Genomic DNA, 15,506 nt, shown 5'->3' with positions numbered 1-15,506 from the left:
AGTGGTACAATCCTCAATGACTGGTACAGTGTTCCTCACCATTTAACGTCATCAAGAAGAGATCACTCAGGTGCCCTCAGAAATCCCCTCAAGCACACAGGAAATTAAGAGTTTGGGAGAACAGGAAACCATGAGCATCCAAATAGGAACTTCTCTCATATCACAGAGGAGGGGAACTGAAAGTCGTTTTTGAAGTCCCCCAAATTTAGTAATCTCATGAACAGAACCAATCAGTGGTTGAGTACTAAACAAAATCACAAGTTGCTGAGCAACACGTTGGATTGAAGGTGCTTTATGACATGTAAAATGTCATTGGATCTACCATGTATTTATTAAGCACCTTTTAGGACAAGGCATTGTGGCAACCAACAAAGGGTACACAGAAAAATGATAAAACTTAGTTTTGCCTCTGGAAGAGGAGACAATGAACCTAAATCATAGAACCAGATTCTCAGTGCAGACCGAAACTTCAGAACCCTCATCTGATCATTCCTCTGCCTCCAAGAGATGGATACCTGAACCATTTTAAGGGCAGGACTGTGTTATGGTTCTCCTCTTAGTGATTTAGGAGTTAATAACCATTTAACATCTTCTAGGAGTTAATAACGCTGGTTGTTGAAAGCCCTTGGGTGTGATCAGAAAATCAGTGATGGCCTCCTGTTGTGTTAGGGCCAGTGCATGGCAGGATAAGACCTCAGCACAACAGTGTGCAACATCTACCCTAAACAAACATGTCACAACTGGGACATATGAAGGACTCACCGCCCGATTGGTATCTCACTGCCAGCATGCTCTTCCTTAGGAGTATTGGAATTTCTGTCCTTTCTACGTGTAGCTTAACATTTTCTTTCTATTGCACTGTATTTTCAGAAACAGGAGATTCAGAGACTCTTATCTTTCAGAATTCTGTATGGAAAACATCAAAATATATTCTTTGAGTCAGAGCTTTAATAGTCATATGACAAAAGAAGAACTTTCATAATCTTAAGACATGAGGGAAGGAATGGCAATGTCCCCTCTGGGCTATCACCCTGAGTGTGCCCAGCAGAAGACGCTTTGCCCAATTTGCTCATTGACTTGTGTCTCCCAGTCAGATTCTCTCTAGAACTCTCCAGTCTGGCAGAAACTGGGAGAAAGTCCCCTCTTACAGCCTGTTGTTTTCATTAATTACTCACTACCCATGTTCCAAGGTGTAGCTTTAGCCTCCCTCTCAACCTCTGGGAGTGTTGAAGCTCAAGAGTTTCTATCCAATGTTCTCTAAATACAGCACAATGCCAGTGACCCCAGGAACTTGATCTGAGTTGGTCATTCTGTGGTCTAGGATGAAAAGCACCCAGAAGCCACTGCAGATGCGGGAACTCATGCAAGAGATTTTATTAAGCAGACATGCAGAGTGTCTGCTTGCAGGGCGAGAGAGAGAGAAAATGAGAGAGAGAGTGAGAGTGTGAGAGAGTGAGTGAGAAAGAGCCAGTGAGGAGGAGAGAGAGGGTGAGGAGGAATGAATGGCGGTGGAGCTATTCTTAAGTAGTGGAATTTCTTGAATAACAACGGATCAATGACAGACTAGGAACTTTGCAGGCTAACAATCTGGGTTGTAAAGTGGTGTAGGGGAGGCAGAATAACGACTGGCAGCAAAATGGCAGATCTGATGCCACTATAGGACACTGAAAGAGATGCCTGAAGCCATAAGGAGCTTCTCAAGTGAAGCTCTGTCACCCAGTGCTGCCCAAATCCAGGCATTCTCCGTGGCCTGACAGTTTACCTTCTCTTTAGATGATTCATTTTCTCTTAAAACCTCCCCTGCTGTCTCACCCTAGAGGCAGGATCTGTATTTAGCTTTCATTTTAGCTTATTTCCACTCATACTTTTCTTCAGGTAAAACCCTTGTCTAAAACTTGGATTAGGAGGAAGAGTGTGTGGGCAATTGACCAACAGTCTCAAAAACTTGGATCATTTTGTTGCTTGTTTAAGAGCTGTCTTTTTTTTTTTTCCCCCTAATAAACGACTTATTTCTTGTTCAGGATCCTTTACAAGAGTCTTCTTCTAGCAACAGATGTGTCATCTCGAAAGATTTTTCTGATTGGCTAAAACTCAACCAATTTGAATTTTAATCTTCTTTTCTTTTATTCTTGTTTCTTCTGCCTCACTTGGGAGTTCTACCAACCCTCATCAAAGCACTCTAGAAGAAAATGGCCAGAAGTGAAGTCATGGTGTTAGGCTTTTTCTTCATGGCTGTCCTGATGAATCCTCAGGAATCATGGGCAATCAAAGGTAGGTGCTAAGAAAATCAAAACTGAGGGTAGCAGACGATGAAGCTTTGGAGAAATGTACTGTGGGCATTTGCAAGGCAATCTTTGGAGTGAAAGAAAAGTGTGACAGGTATAGTGGGTCTGAATCTGAAAGCATAAAATAGAGTTTGGATGAGTTCTTCCCTTGCCATTAATTGAAGTAAGTCAAATTTAGTTTGCAGGATTGAAATGGAGTTGCATATTGATTAATACCCTTGATTTGATAAAAACCAAACTTACAGAGGGTGAGAGGATATTTTTCTGAGAGGCATTAACATTTAATATTTCTAGGCTTTAATTTTTCTTCCTTGGAAACTTGGTAACATTAAATGGAAACTTCACACAATTTTGTTAGAATTAAACGAGGAAAAAAAACGAGAGCTTATTAGCACTGTTCTTAGCAGAATACCTGGTAACTTGGCAGGTGAATCCTGACAGCATATTTTGAGCACAGGCATTGTATTGAAGATCACTAAAAAGAAAAGTCACCAAAAAACGTCTAGCCAAGGAAGGGAAGGGGACAGATGTACTGATATGAAGTGCATTTAACTTACTGTCTCTTGGGACAGTGACAGACATCCACCTCCTTCTGTGCCACAGTAGATCTTACATGGTCTATGGTCACTGTTACTTAGTAATATTTCCAAGAGCATAGACAAATAGGCAAGTGGAGGGTCTAATATTGTTTTCTGATATAACCAGAACAAATCTTTGAGCTACTGTAAATATATGTTGTGAAAAAGTACTCTTCTTCACCCAGAGTGGCCCTATGGAGGGCTGCAGGTGGAATGGAAATGAACATAGGAGTAACCCAGATTCCAGACACAAAATGGCATTGTAGGTTTCTACTGCCCAGAAAGGGCCCTATTTGAGCATGCTTACCTGGAAAGGTAGTGCTTTTCCCCTGGGTTGGAAAAGGACAGTCAGAATATAACTGTTTGTGCATCTATGCAAATACTAAATAAATCCCTAGGCTTATTAATATACGGCCAGACATTAAAATCTCCTGCCTTATCTCTGAAGCCTGAGTAGAGAAACACTTCCCTTTTAGCTTCACACACCATGGAGGCTGCAAACTCTCCAACTGTAGCTTTTCTTTTTCATGTTGATTATTCCCTTGGTGTTGGCTATTCTTAATATCAACCATAATAGAATGTCTTATAATGACTGTCCCAATATAAGGAGCATTAAGATAAAGGTCAAACTACTAAGGTCAATTCAGATCATTATCCTCTCACAGAGCTCTCCATGGTGTGGGTTTGGAGTCAGGGATGTCAGTGCTGTACAATAGTGCAAGGTCTAAATCTTAATTTTCTGGGTGCCTCAGGCCCCAGTTGTATTTTCCATGATCTACTCCTTAAAAAGTTGTGACTCAAACGTGAAGAATGCTTGTTAGAGGTCTGAAGACGTTCTAAGAAGCTACTTAATCTTATCTCATTTAATCTTAAAAAAAGTCACAGTAAAATCAAAATCACAGCAGAACTATAATTTGAAAATTACACATAAGTTGGTAGAAAAATCTACTGAAGATCACTAGGTAAGTAACTGAACAGGATTTCAGTTTTTTTTTTTTCTTCTGACTATTTTGCAGCGCTGAGTTTTGGACATAGTTAGTGACTTGCATGTGCTAGGCAAAAACTCCTACCACTGAACTACATTCCCTAACCCAAGAATTCAAGATTTTATTTGATTTCAGAGTTTAGAACCCAACCTTTCAAACAATTTCTTAGTACAATGTTGGGAGAAAGAGATGTTCTGGAGTTCTGGCCCAAGTTTATTTAATGCCTGAGTAAAGTATAGCAGCTCCTCTCTTAGGACCAGCTGCTGGTTTTCTAAAAAAAAAAAAAAAAAAATCATTTCCCAGCTAGTAGAGTCAATTAATAGCTTCATAAGAGGGTGGACTTTCAGCTGTCCTCTCCTTCAGTCCACCTCTGTAATCCTGTCTCCTCATCTCTTCCTTCCCAGCTTTGTTCGGTTTGGCTGTACCTCACCTAGACCTCACATTTTCGCTCATCCCCGCTCTCCATCTTCCTCTGTTCCATTTGGCCCAGCATGTCTCCATCACCTCCTGCTCACATGCATATGTCTTCTTCATCTCCCCATCCTTAACTCCCTTTCCTGCCTTTCAGAGGAACATTCGATCATCCAGGCGGAATTCTATCTGTCTCCTGACCAATCAGGAGAATTTATGTTTGACTTTGATGGCGATGAGATTTTCCATGTGGATGTGGACAAGAAGGAGACCATCTGGCGGCTTAAAGAATTTGGACAATTTGCCAGCTTTGAGGCTCAGGGTGCATTGGCCAATATAGCTGTGGACAAAGCCAACCTAGACATCATGATCAAGCGCTCCAACCACACTCCGGACTCCAATGGTACCACTCCCACCTCTGCTGCATTCCTGGGTGTGGGGATCCATAGCTTAACATAGATGCTTCAAGTGATTTGTCTTTTATCATTGTGACTTTCCCTCCCAGAGGTCTGACCCTAATCATAAGCAAACGCCAGATTCTCCTGCCACAGACCCAAGAACTTTGAGTTTGTGCCTTTCTTGATGTACTCAAGTCTTGTCTCTGTCATCCATGGCCACTCATGAAGTCACTGCCCATTTTGGGGAGCCAGGAATGAGATCCTTGAAGATCTCATGCCTAAATATTAACTCCAGAGCATCAGAGCTAGGTATCTGAGATTGTGGCCCAGTTTTCTCAGAGCACAATTTCAACTATTTTTTTTTTTTTTTTTTTAAGGTTTAGAGTCATTAGATAGATTTGTATCACAAGTCAGTTGGGGAGAGAGAGGTGCGAGCCTAAGGAATAAAGACTAATTTCTGTTCTGTGTCCCCCCCCCAGTGCCTCCAGAAGTGACAGTACTCTCCAGTGGCCCTGTGGAACTGGGAGAGCCTAATGTCCTCATTTGTTTCATCGACAAGTTCTCCCCTCCAGTGGTCAATGTCAGATGGCTTAAAAATGGAGAACCTGTCACCACAGGAGTGTCAGAGACAGTCTTCCTACCCAGGAAAGACCAGCTTTTCCGCAAGTTCCACTATCTCCTCTTCTTGCCTTCCAATGAAGATTTCTATGACTGCGAGGTGGATCACTTGGGTTTGGACAGACCTCTTCTCAAGCACTGGGGTATGGAATGACCTTTGGTCCTCTTTAACTTTTCCAACTATGATGCTTATGTCTGGACACCTAGAACTCAGAGCATATAATAATATCTGCTACACTTCATATCCGTGTGTCCTTCCATTACCCAGCTTCCTCAACTTTTTAATCTGCAATTCCATCAACACCTCATTCTTTTTCTTCTTTAATCTATTAATACATTTTCTCTTGACTACATTTAACCCTAAATGCTGTTCTCTACCACATTCATTATCATCTACCCTGTTTTATTTTGCCCCAGAGTTTGAAGAGCAAACTCCACTCCCAGAAACTAAAGAAAATGTGGTGTGTGCCCTGGGCCTGGCTGTGGGTCTAGTGGGCATTGTTGTGGGGACCATCTTCATCATCAAGGGCACGCGCAAAAACCCTACAGCTGAACGCCGAGGGCCCCTGTGAGACAAGCGGAGGTAGGTCAGGCGTGATCAGAGAAAGATGTCTGTGGAGACTTCTGAGGGAGGAAAACAGATGGGGAAAAGCACGTGTGATACCCTTAGGAAGGAGGGTAGGGGAAGCTGTGCCTCTTGATTTCTCCTTGTCAGAACAAGCCAGACGTTGGCATCATCTAATATCCCAAACCTTCAGGACCTGTCGTCCCTTTTCATAAATTTGTTCCTAGATCATACTTACAGTCTTAGAAATAATCTCCAGCACCTAAGATCATTGTTTTGCATTATAATACTGCATCCCAATGATTTAGTAAAGTAAGCCTCAAAATTTAGAAACCTTCTGGATTATTTTTCCTGAGGTAGGGCTTCAGTGCAGGAGCATTTCTGGAGCCTGGCTCTCTTGGGGTTAGGGTAGATTCACTGCATGAAATGGAAATGTCTCAGAAACCAATGTCTGTTTTTGATCCTCCTGTCTTAAAAGTGCTATCAGAACTTCCCAAACAAGGTGAAGCATGGTTGGTACTTCATGCTCAAAGTGGTGTTTACAGTTGGCATTGGAAATGTCTTCTCTACTAGAGGTCAGAAGAATATCAAAGGACTTTTCCAAAGTCAAATGACAAAGAGGGAAGATGAAGGAATCTGAATTCCTTAATAACTATGTCTGTCCCCCTCCAGGTGATGGCCTTTCTTAGAAGATCAGTGAAGACATTTCTACTTTGCTATCTTTCCAAACCTGATGATACCAACGTTCATCTTTGTGAATATAACCATCTTCAGTATTTTCCAGCCCCAAACTTTGAGACTGGTGGTGGCCTTCCTCCACCTCTCTATACTCTAACAGCCTGCAGAGCTTCTTTGTCTACTATCCCTTTCCTCTATTTCCCATTGTTTTACTAGCACAATGCATTTCCTCTGGAATAAATCACATAGAATTCCATCTCTGCAATGGAACATTCTGAACATTGTATAGAGTTATCATCCTGTGTACTTATTGCTTAGGGTTTCTCCAAAAAGTTTTTTTTAAAAAAAACATACAATAAACTATTTTGAATGATTGTGGTGGAATTTTCAGTGTCTGAGCCAGTTCATTGTGGGAGGAGGGAAGGTCTGGGGAATATGGATGATCCTTCCATCCTGAAGCATCTTAATATTGAATGAATCTTATAAGCTCTAGAATTAATCAGAAAAGACCAGACTCACCAAGGTTTGGTCTCATTTCAAGAGTCTGCAGTTAGTGCTATTGCTGGGCCTAGTCCTTTTCTGGGAGAGCTTAGGGCAGGTTGGTTTTTGGGGAGTTCTCTATTGAGCAACAGGTTCAGAATCTGTTTTGGCTCTTGGGCCTCCAAGTCACTAACATAATGTATGTTCAGTATAATGAATCTCAAACCTTAGGGTTTGACATATGATAATGAGTCCAACAGACAGAGAGAGGGGAACAGAAGGGAGTATAGTGGGAGCCAGAATGAGAAGATCCACACACATAAACATCAACCATTCCAGACTCAATGAGGAAGGAGATAGGGCACTGACGATTGGCATTACCCATTTTATTAGACTAGTCTCAGACACCTATTTTATTACCAGAAGAATAGTTTGACTCATTCTTGAAAGTCTTATTCTTGGAGAAGTGCCCTTCAGTGGAAAATCTGAGTAGAGAGAGAAGGGCCTGGGTATGGCATTAAAATGAAAGAAAAACATATTTGAAATAGTGAACTGTCTTTTGTGCAACTGTAATGATATTTATCTCTAAAATGATTATCTGAATCGACTTCAAATCTTGAAGACTGTTCATGACAGTGTGACAACTGGCTAATAAGTTCTGTGGAAGTGAGCTAGACTTGGTTTCATATTGGCTTATCATTTACTAGTTATGTATTCACTGGTATCCTACCTTTGCCTCAAAATCCTCATGAAAACACAACTGCTAGTTTTTACTGCCTTGAGTCATTAGGGCTTAAAGGAAAAATATAAGGCAAGTAATTAGGAACCATGGCTAATGATGCCAATTATTGCATAAATCCCCCTGTTTTCCTTAAAACTTCTATGGCCTGATAAAAATCCAAGAGAAGGAGGCCAGGGATAAAACAATCACAAACTGACAATTACTAATAAATTTAGTGAAGTTTCTCTACTATGGCAAGAGAATTAAAGCATGCTTTTGAGAATTTGAGAATGGAATAGGCACAGTTGTTTCTTTTACATATGTATAATCTTTATTCTAAAATATACAGATATACAACAGAGAATACATGAAAACTTAGATAGTATGTAATAAAAAAAGGAAAAATAAATCTATATCCCCCATGTAAATTTTTTTTTAAATAGACTTTATTTTTAGAGCAGTTTTGACTTTACAAAAAAAAAATTGCAGAGAAAGTACAGCGAGTTCCCCCATATTCCCTTCCCTCCACCACCTGATCCAGTTTCTTCTATAATTAACATCTTGCATTAGTTTGGTACACTTGTTATAACTGACAAACCAATACTGATACTTATTATTACCTAAGGTCCATAGTTATACTAGGTTTCACTCTGTATCACACAGTTCTATGGGTTCTGATAAATACATTGTCATATATCCACCATGGTATCATACAGCAGAGTTCTACAGAGCTAAACAAATGCTTTGTTCCACCTAATAATCTCTCCTCTCCTGCTCATGAACCCCTGGAAACCACTAATCTATTTAATGTCTGTAGTTTTACCTTTTCTAGAATGTTATATAATTGCAAACACAGAGTACGTAGTTTTTTTCAGACCAAATTCTTTCACTTAACAAGAGGCACTTAAGGTTTCCTCCATGTCTTTTCATAGTTTGATAGCTTGAATGCTGTACGAATGTACTACGGTTTATCTATTAACTTACTGAAGGATATCTCGGTTGCTTCTCATTTAGAACAATTATGAATTAAGCTGCTATAAATATCCATACAGGTTTTTGTGTGGCTGTAAGATATCCACTAATTGTGTAAACACTTAGGAATACATTTCCTGAATCATATTGTGAATCTTTAGCTTTGTAACAAACTGCTAGAGTGTCTTTCTCCCCATCCAGGATTTTTTTTAAATTGGTGCATTATAGTTATACATGGTGGAATTTGTTGTTATATATTCACACATATGCACCATAACTTTTAAAGTAGCTGTACCACTTTGCATTATCATCGGCACTGTATGCAAGTCCCTGTTGTTCTACATTTTGTGTTGTGAGGGTCTGGATTTCAGTCAGAAAGTCAGTTAAAAAAAAAAACCAAGAACTTTATTTTGAAATAATTCCAAATTCACAGAAAATTGCAAATACAGTAACCCTTTGCTGAACTTCTCCAAGTGTTTATATCTTAAGTAACTATAGAACCATATCAAAACCAGGAAACTGCCACTGGTGCCATGTGTGTGCACAATTTATAGCTTTATGCTTTATCACAATTGTAGAATCATGTAACCACTAGCATAATCAAGTACAAGCTATATTCCATTACCTCAGAGGTCTATCTTGTCCTGCCATTCATAGTTATAACCCCCAACAGCAACATCACCTCAACACCTAGTAACGATTAATCTCTTTTCCACCTCTATAATTAAATCATTTCAAGAATATTAGATAAATGAAATCATACAATATATTGTATTTTTACTCATTCTAATTGTTTATTCTTCCTTCCTAATATTCCAAGATTTCTTCCATTAATCATTTTTCTTCTGATTTAAGAACTTTCTCTAGTCATTTTTTTTTAAAGGTAGGTCTGCTGGTATCACATTCTATTGATTTTTCTTCCTCTACAATGTCTTGACAGCCCCTTGATTCCTTTTTTTTTTTTTTAAGAGACTATTGGTTTCCTTTATTTTTTCTGTGGTTTCTTCTTAGTTTTCAATTTTAGATCTTCCCCTACAGCTTCTTCCAGGCCATGGTCTTGCATCAGAGAGTCTAGAAGTTGGAAAGACTGTTGAGTAATGATTTCTGTGCTGGAAGTGAGCCAGCCACTCTGACAAGCTGGTATTTTCACTTTTTTTTTTTTTTTATTGTGAACAAATGGGATACATGTTCTTTCTCTGTTTGTACATAGAGTAAAGGCATACCATTTGTGTAATCATACGTTTACATAGGGTGATGTTGGTTGATTCATTCTGTTATTTTTTTCCCTTCCCCCCACCCCTCCCATCCCTCTTTTCCCTCTATAGTGTCCTTCCTTCCCCCATTCTTGCCCCCCTCCCTAACCCTCACTTTAACCCTAAAACTAACCCCTCCCACGCCCCATTATGTATCATCATCCACTTATCAGCGAGATCATTCTTCCTTTGGTTTTTTTGAGATTGGCTTACCTCACTTAGCATGATATTCTCCAATTTCGTCCATTTGCTTGCAAATGCCATAATTTTATCATCCTTTATGGCTGAGTAATATTCCATTGTATATATATGCCACAGTTTCTTTATCCATTCATCAACTGAAGGGCATCTAGGTTGGTTCCACAATCTGGCTATGGTGAATTGAGCAGCAATGAACATTGATGTGGCTGTATCTCTGTAGTATGCTGATTTTAAGTCCTTTGGGTATAAGCCAAGGAGTGGGATAGTTGGGTCAAATGGTAGTTCCATTCCAAGTTTTCTAAGGAATCTCCATACTGCCTTCCAGAGTGGTTGCACTAATTTGCAACCCCACCAGCAATGTATGAGTGTACCTTTTTCCCCACATCCTCGCCAACACCTGTTGTTGCTTGTGTTCTTGATAATCGCCATTCTGATTGGGGTGAGATGGAATCTTAGGGTGGTTTTGATTTGCATTTCCCTTATTACTAGGGATGTTGAACATTTTTCCATATGTTTGTTGATTGCTTGTAGGTCTTCTTCTGTGAAGTGTCTGTTCATTTCCTTAGACCATTTGTCGATTGGGTTATTTGTAGTCTTGGTGTTGAGTTTTTTGAGTTCTTTATAGATTCTGGAGATTAGTGCTCTATCTGAAGTATGATTGGCAAAGATTTTCTCCCACTCTGTAGGCTCTTTCTTCACATTGCTGATAGTTTCCTTTGCTGAGAGAAAGCTTTTTAGTTTGAATCTATCCCAGTTGTTGATTCTTGCTTTTATTTCTTGTGCTATGGGAGTCCTGTTGAGGAAGTCTGGTCCTAAGCCGACATGTTGAAGCTCTGGACCTACTTTTTCTTCTATAAGATGCAGGGTCTCTGGTCTGATTCCGAGGTCCTTAATCCATTTTGAGTTTAGTTTTGTGCATGGTGAGAGATATGGGTTTATTTTCATTTTGTTGCATATGGATTTCCAATTTTCCCAGCACCATTTATTGAAGAGGCTATCTTTTCTCCATTGCATATTTTTGGCCCCTTTGTCTAGTATGAGAAAATTATATTTATTTGGGTTTGTGTCCGTGTCCTCTATTCTGTACCATTGATCTACCTGTCTATTTTGGTACCAATACCATGCTGTTTTTGTTACTATTGCTTTGTAGTACAGTTGAAGTTCAGGTATTGCAATACCCCCTGCTTCATTTTTCCTGCGAAGGATTGCTTTAGCAATTCTGGGTTTCTTATTCTTCCAGATGAATTTCATGATTGCTTCTTCTACTTCTGTAAGGTACATCATTGGGATTTTAATTGGAATTGCATTGAATCTGTATAGCACTTTTGGTAGTATGGCCATTTTGACAATATTAATTCTGCCTATCCAGGAACATGGGAGATCTTTCCATCTTCTAAGGTGTTCTTTAATTTCTTTCTTTAGTGTTCTGTAGTTCTCATTGTAGAGGTCTTTCACCTCTTTTGTGAGATTGATTCCCAAGTATTTTATTTTTTTTGAGGCTATTGTGAATGGAGTAGTTTTCGTAACTTCTCTTTCTGAAGATTCATCACTTATGTATAAAAATGCATTGGATTTATGAGCATTGATCTTGTATCCTGCTACTTTACTGAATTCACTTATGAGTTCTAAGAGTTTTCTGGTGGAATTTCCTGGTTCCTCTAAGTATATAATCATATCATCAGCAAATAGGGATAGTTTGAATTCTTCTTTTCCAATTCGTATCCCTTTAATTTCTTTCATCTGTGTAATTGCTCTGGCTAGAGTTTCAAGGACGATATTGAATAGGAGTGGTGAGAGAGGGCATCCCTGCCTTGTTGCAGATTTTAGGGGGAATGCTTTCAGTTTTTCACCATTAAGAATAATATTAGCCATGGGCTTAGCATAGATGGCCTTTACAATGTTAAGGAACGTTCCCACTATCCCTATTTTTTTCTAGTGTTTTGAGCAAGAAGGGGTGCTGTATTTTATCAAATGCTTTTTCTGCATCTATTGAAATAATCATGTGATTCTTGACTTCAAGTCTGTTGATATGGTGAATTACATTTATTGATTTCCTGATGTTGAACCAACCTTGCATCCCTGGGATGAAACCCACTTGATCATGATGCACTATCTTTTTAATACATTTTTGTATGCGATTTGCTAAAATTTTGTTGAGAATTTTTGCGTCGATGTTCATTAAGGATATTGGTTGAAATTTTCTTTCCTCGATGTGTCTCTGTCTGGTTTAGGTATCAGGGTGATATTGGCTTCGTAGAATGAGTTTGGAAGGGTTCCCTCCTCTTCTATTTCATGGAATACTTTGAGAAGTATTGGAATGAGCTCTTCTTTAAAGGTTTTGTAGAACTCGGCTGAGAAACCATCAGGTCCTGGACTTTTCTTTGTTGGTAGGCTTTTGATGACTTCTTCTATTTCATTACTTGAAATTGGTCTATTTAAATTGTGTATGTCCTCCTCGTTTAGTTTAGGCAATTCATAGGTCTCTAGAAACTTGTTGATGTCTTCGAAATTTTCTATTTTGTTGGAATATAGATTTTCAAAATAGCTTCTAATTATGTTTTGTATTTCAATCGTGTCTGTTGTGATGTTTCCTTGTTCATTCCGAATTTTGGTAATTTGGGTTTTCTCTCGTCTTCTCTTTGTTAGTGTGGCTAAAGGTTTATCAATTTTGTTTATTTTTTCGAAGAACCAATTATTTATTTTGTCAATTTTTTGTATTGTTTCTTTCGTTTCAATTTCGTTGATTTCAGCTCTGAGTTTAACTATTTCCTGTCTTCTACTACTTTTGGTGTTGGTCTGTTCTTCTTTTTCTAGGGCTTTGAGCTGTAGTGTTAGGTCGTTTATTCTTTGAGTTTTACTTCTTTTATTAAATGTGCTCCATGAAATAAATCTTCCTCTAAGTACCGCTTTCAGAGTGTCCCAGAGATTTTGATACGATGTTTCTTTGTTCTCGTTTACCTCTAAGAATTTTTTAATTTCCTTCCTAATATCTTCTGTTATCCATTCATCATATAATAGCATATTGTTTAATCTCCAGGTGTTGGAGTAATTTCTGTTTTTTTACTCTTTCATTTATTTCTAGTTTCAATCCATTATGGTCTGATAAAATACAAGGAAGTGTCTCTATCTTCTTGTATTTGCTAACATTAGCTTTGTGGCATAATATATGGTGTATTTTAGAGAAGGATCCATGTGCTGCTGAGAAGAAAGTGTATTCACTCTTGGTTGGATGGTATATTCTATAAATGTCTGTTAAGTCTAAATTATTGATTGTGTTATTGAGATCTATGGTTTCTTTGTTCAATTTTTGTTTGGAAGATCTGTCCAGTGGTGAGAGAGGCGTGTTAAAATCACCTAGTATTATTGTATTGTGGTCTATTTGGTTTCTGAGATTGAGAAGGATTTGTTTGACATACATGGGTGAGCCACTGTTTGGGGCATAGATATTTATGATTGTTATGTCTTGCTGATTTATGGTTCCCTTAAGCATTATGAAATGTCCTTCTTTATCCCTTCTGATTAACTTTGGCTTGAAGTCCACTTTATCTGAAATGAGGATGGATACCCCAGCTTTTTTGCTGGGTCCATGTGCATGGTAAGTTTTTTCCCATCCTTTCACCTTTAGTCTTTGGGTATCTCTTTCTAAGAGATGAGTCTCTTGCAGGCAACATATTGTTGGATCTTTCTTTTTTATCCAATCTGCCAGTCCATGTCATTTGATTGATGAATTCAGGCCATTAATATTCAGGGTTATTATTGAGATATGATTTGTATTCCCGGTCATTTGACTCATTTTATTCATTTATTTGCTTATTTTTGACACGACTTGGTTCCTCTTTATTTGAGAGTTCCTTTAGGATATATCCTCCCTTTGCTGATTTGCTTCTTTGTTTTTCATATCTTCTTCATGGAATATTTTGCTGAGAATGTTCTGTAATGCTGGCTTTCTTTTTGTATATTCTTTTAGCTTTTGTTTATCATGGAAGGATTTTATTTCGTCGTCAAATCTGAAGGTAAGTTTTGCTGGGTATAAGATTCTTGGTTGGCATCCATTTTCTTTTAGGGCTTGAAAAATGTTATTCCAGGCCCTTCTAGCTTTTAAGGTCTGGATTGAAAAATCTGCTGATATCTGTATTGGTTTACCCCTGAATGTAATTTGGTTCTTTTCTCTCACAGTCTTTAAGATTCTGTCTTTATTTTGTATGTTAGGTATTTTCATAATGTGCCTTGGTGTGGGTCTGTTGTAATTTTGTGTATTTGGAGTCCTATAAGCCTCTTGAACTTGATTTTCCATTTCGTTCTTCAGATTTGGGAAATTTTCTGAAATTATCTCATTGAATAGGTTGTTCATTCCTTTGGTTTGTTTCTCTAAGCCTTCCTCAATCCCAATAATTCTCAAATTTGGCCTTTTCATGATATCCCATAGTTCTTGGAGATTGTGTTCATGATTTCTTACCATCTTCTCTGTTTGTTCGACTTTGTTTTCGAGGTTAAATATTTTGTCTTCAATATCTGAGGTTCTGTCTTCCAGGTGTTCTATCCTATTGGTTGTGCTTTCTATGGAGTTCTTAATTTGGTTTATTGTTTCCTTCATTTCAAGGATTTCTGTTTGGTTTTTTTTTCAATATCTCTAACTCTTTATTGAAATGGTCTTTTGCTTCCTGTATTTGCTCTTTTAACTGTCTATTGGTGCGTTCATTCAATGCCTGCATTTGCTCTTTCATTTCATCGTTTGCTTCCCTTATCATGTTGATTATGTACATTCTGAACTCCCTTTCTGACATTTCTTCTGCCATGCTGTCATTGGATTTTATTGATATAACATCCAGATTTGTTTGAGGCATTTTCTTCCCTTGTTTTCTCATGTCGTTCAGGTGTCAGTGGACTGCAGAGATGTTGCAGATTTCCTCTATTGACTTATAATGTCCCTGAAGATTGCTAGTGTATCCCCTCTTATCCTTCAGTAGCCTGAAGTCTTAGAGGAAGTTGATAGTGCGGTGTTCCCCTAGGTAGCTGCCTCTCTAGGGGTGGTGGTCTTCAGGTGGGGTATATTCCCTGCTAGAGGGCAGAGGTGCCTCTACTTGTTGACCAATGGTCATCCGAAGGGGAACTAGACTGCGGGCTGAGGCAATGCCTGTTTGGGCCTGTGTCTCTGGTTTTACCGTCTTTGTGGGAAAACCTCACTCGGCGGGGAAGACCCACCCAGTGGGGAGATCTCGCTAGTCCGTTCCCCTCCTAGAGGTTCCCCTCAGTCCACAACTACCGCCTGGGCAGGGCAGCCTTCCCAGGCAACGTTTCCAGGGGCCTGGACCTACCTCCTGGGCTTGGGAGCCCTGCCCTTCGCAGACGAGTCTCCTTAG

At 39.0% G+C, this 15,506-nt stretch overlaps 1 protein-coding gene across 1 annotated transcript; it reads left to right on the top strand.

Annotated features, from left to right (window-relative positions):
* The first annotated feature begins 2,114 nt into the window (after window positions 1-2,114).
* On the top strand, window positions 2,115-6,893 carry LOC124988659 (mamu class II histocompatibility antigen, DR alpha chain). Its single transcript, XM_047558337.1, has 5 exons — window positions 2,115-2,271; window positions 4,418-4,663; window positions 5,138-5,419; window positions 5,694-5,859; window positions 6,514-6,893. Exons 1-4 carry the CDS (start codon window positions 2,190-2,192, stop codon window positions 5,846-5,848), a joined length of 765 nt encoding a protein of 254 aa, XP_047414293.1. The 5' UTR covers window positions 2,115-2,189; the 3' UTR covers window positions 5,849-5,859; window positions 6,514-6,893.
* Window positions 6,894-15,506: the final 8,613 nt, after the last annotated feature.

This window comes from Sciurus carolinensis, chromosome 7 (assembly GCF_902686445.1).
Source record: "Sciurus carolinensis chromosome 7, mSciCar1.2, whole genome shotgun sequence".
Taxonomy (NCBI): Eukaryota; Metazoa; Chordata; class Mammalia; order Rodentia; family Sciuridae; genus Sciurus; species Sciurus carolinensis.
This window is presented reverse-complemented; position numbering and strand designations above follow the sequence as displayed.

Excerpts from the sequence above, each read along its gene's own strand:
- LOC124988659 (XM_047558337.1), top strand. The coding sequence starts at position 2,190 with ATGGCCAGAAGTGAAGTCATGGTGTTAGGCTTTTTCTTCATGGCTGTC. Across the intron at positions 2,272-4,417 it reads GGAATCATGGGCAATCAAAG|AGGAACATTCGATCATCCAG; the intron begins GTAGGTGCTAAG and ends CCTGCCTTTCAG. Across the intron at positions 5,420-5,693 it reads ACCTCTTCTCAAGCACTGGG|AGTTTGAAGAGCAAACTCCA; the intron begins GTATGGAATGAC and ends ATTTTGCCCCAG.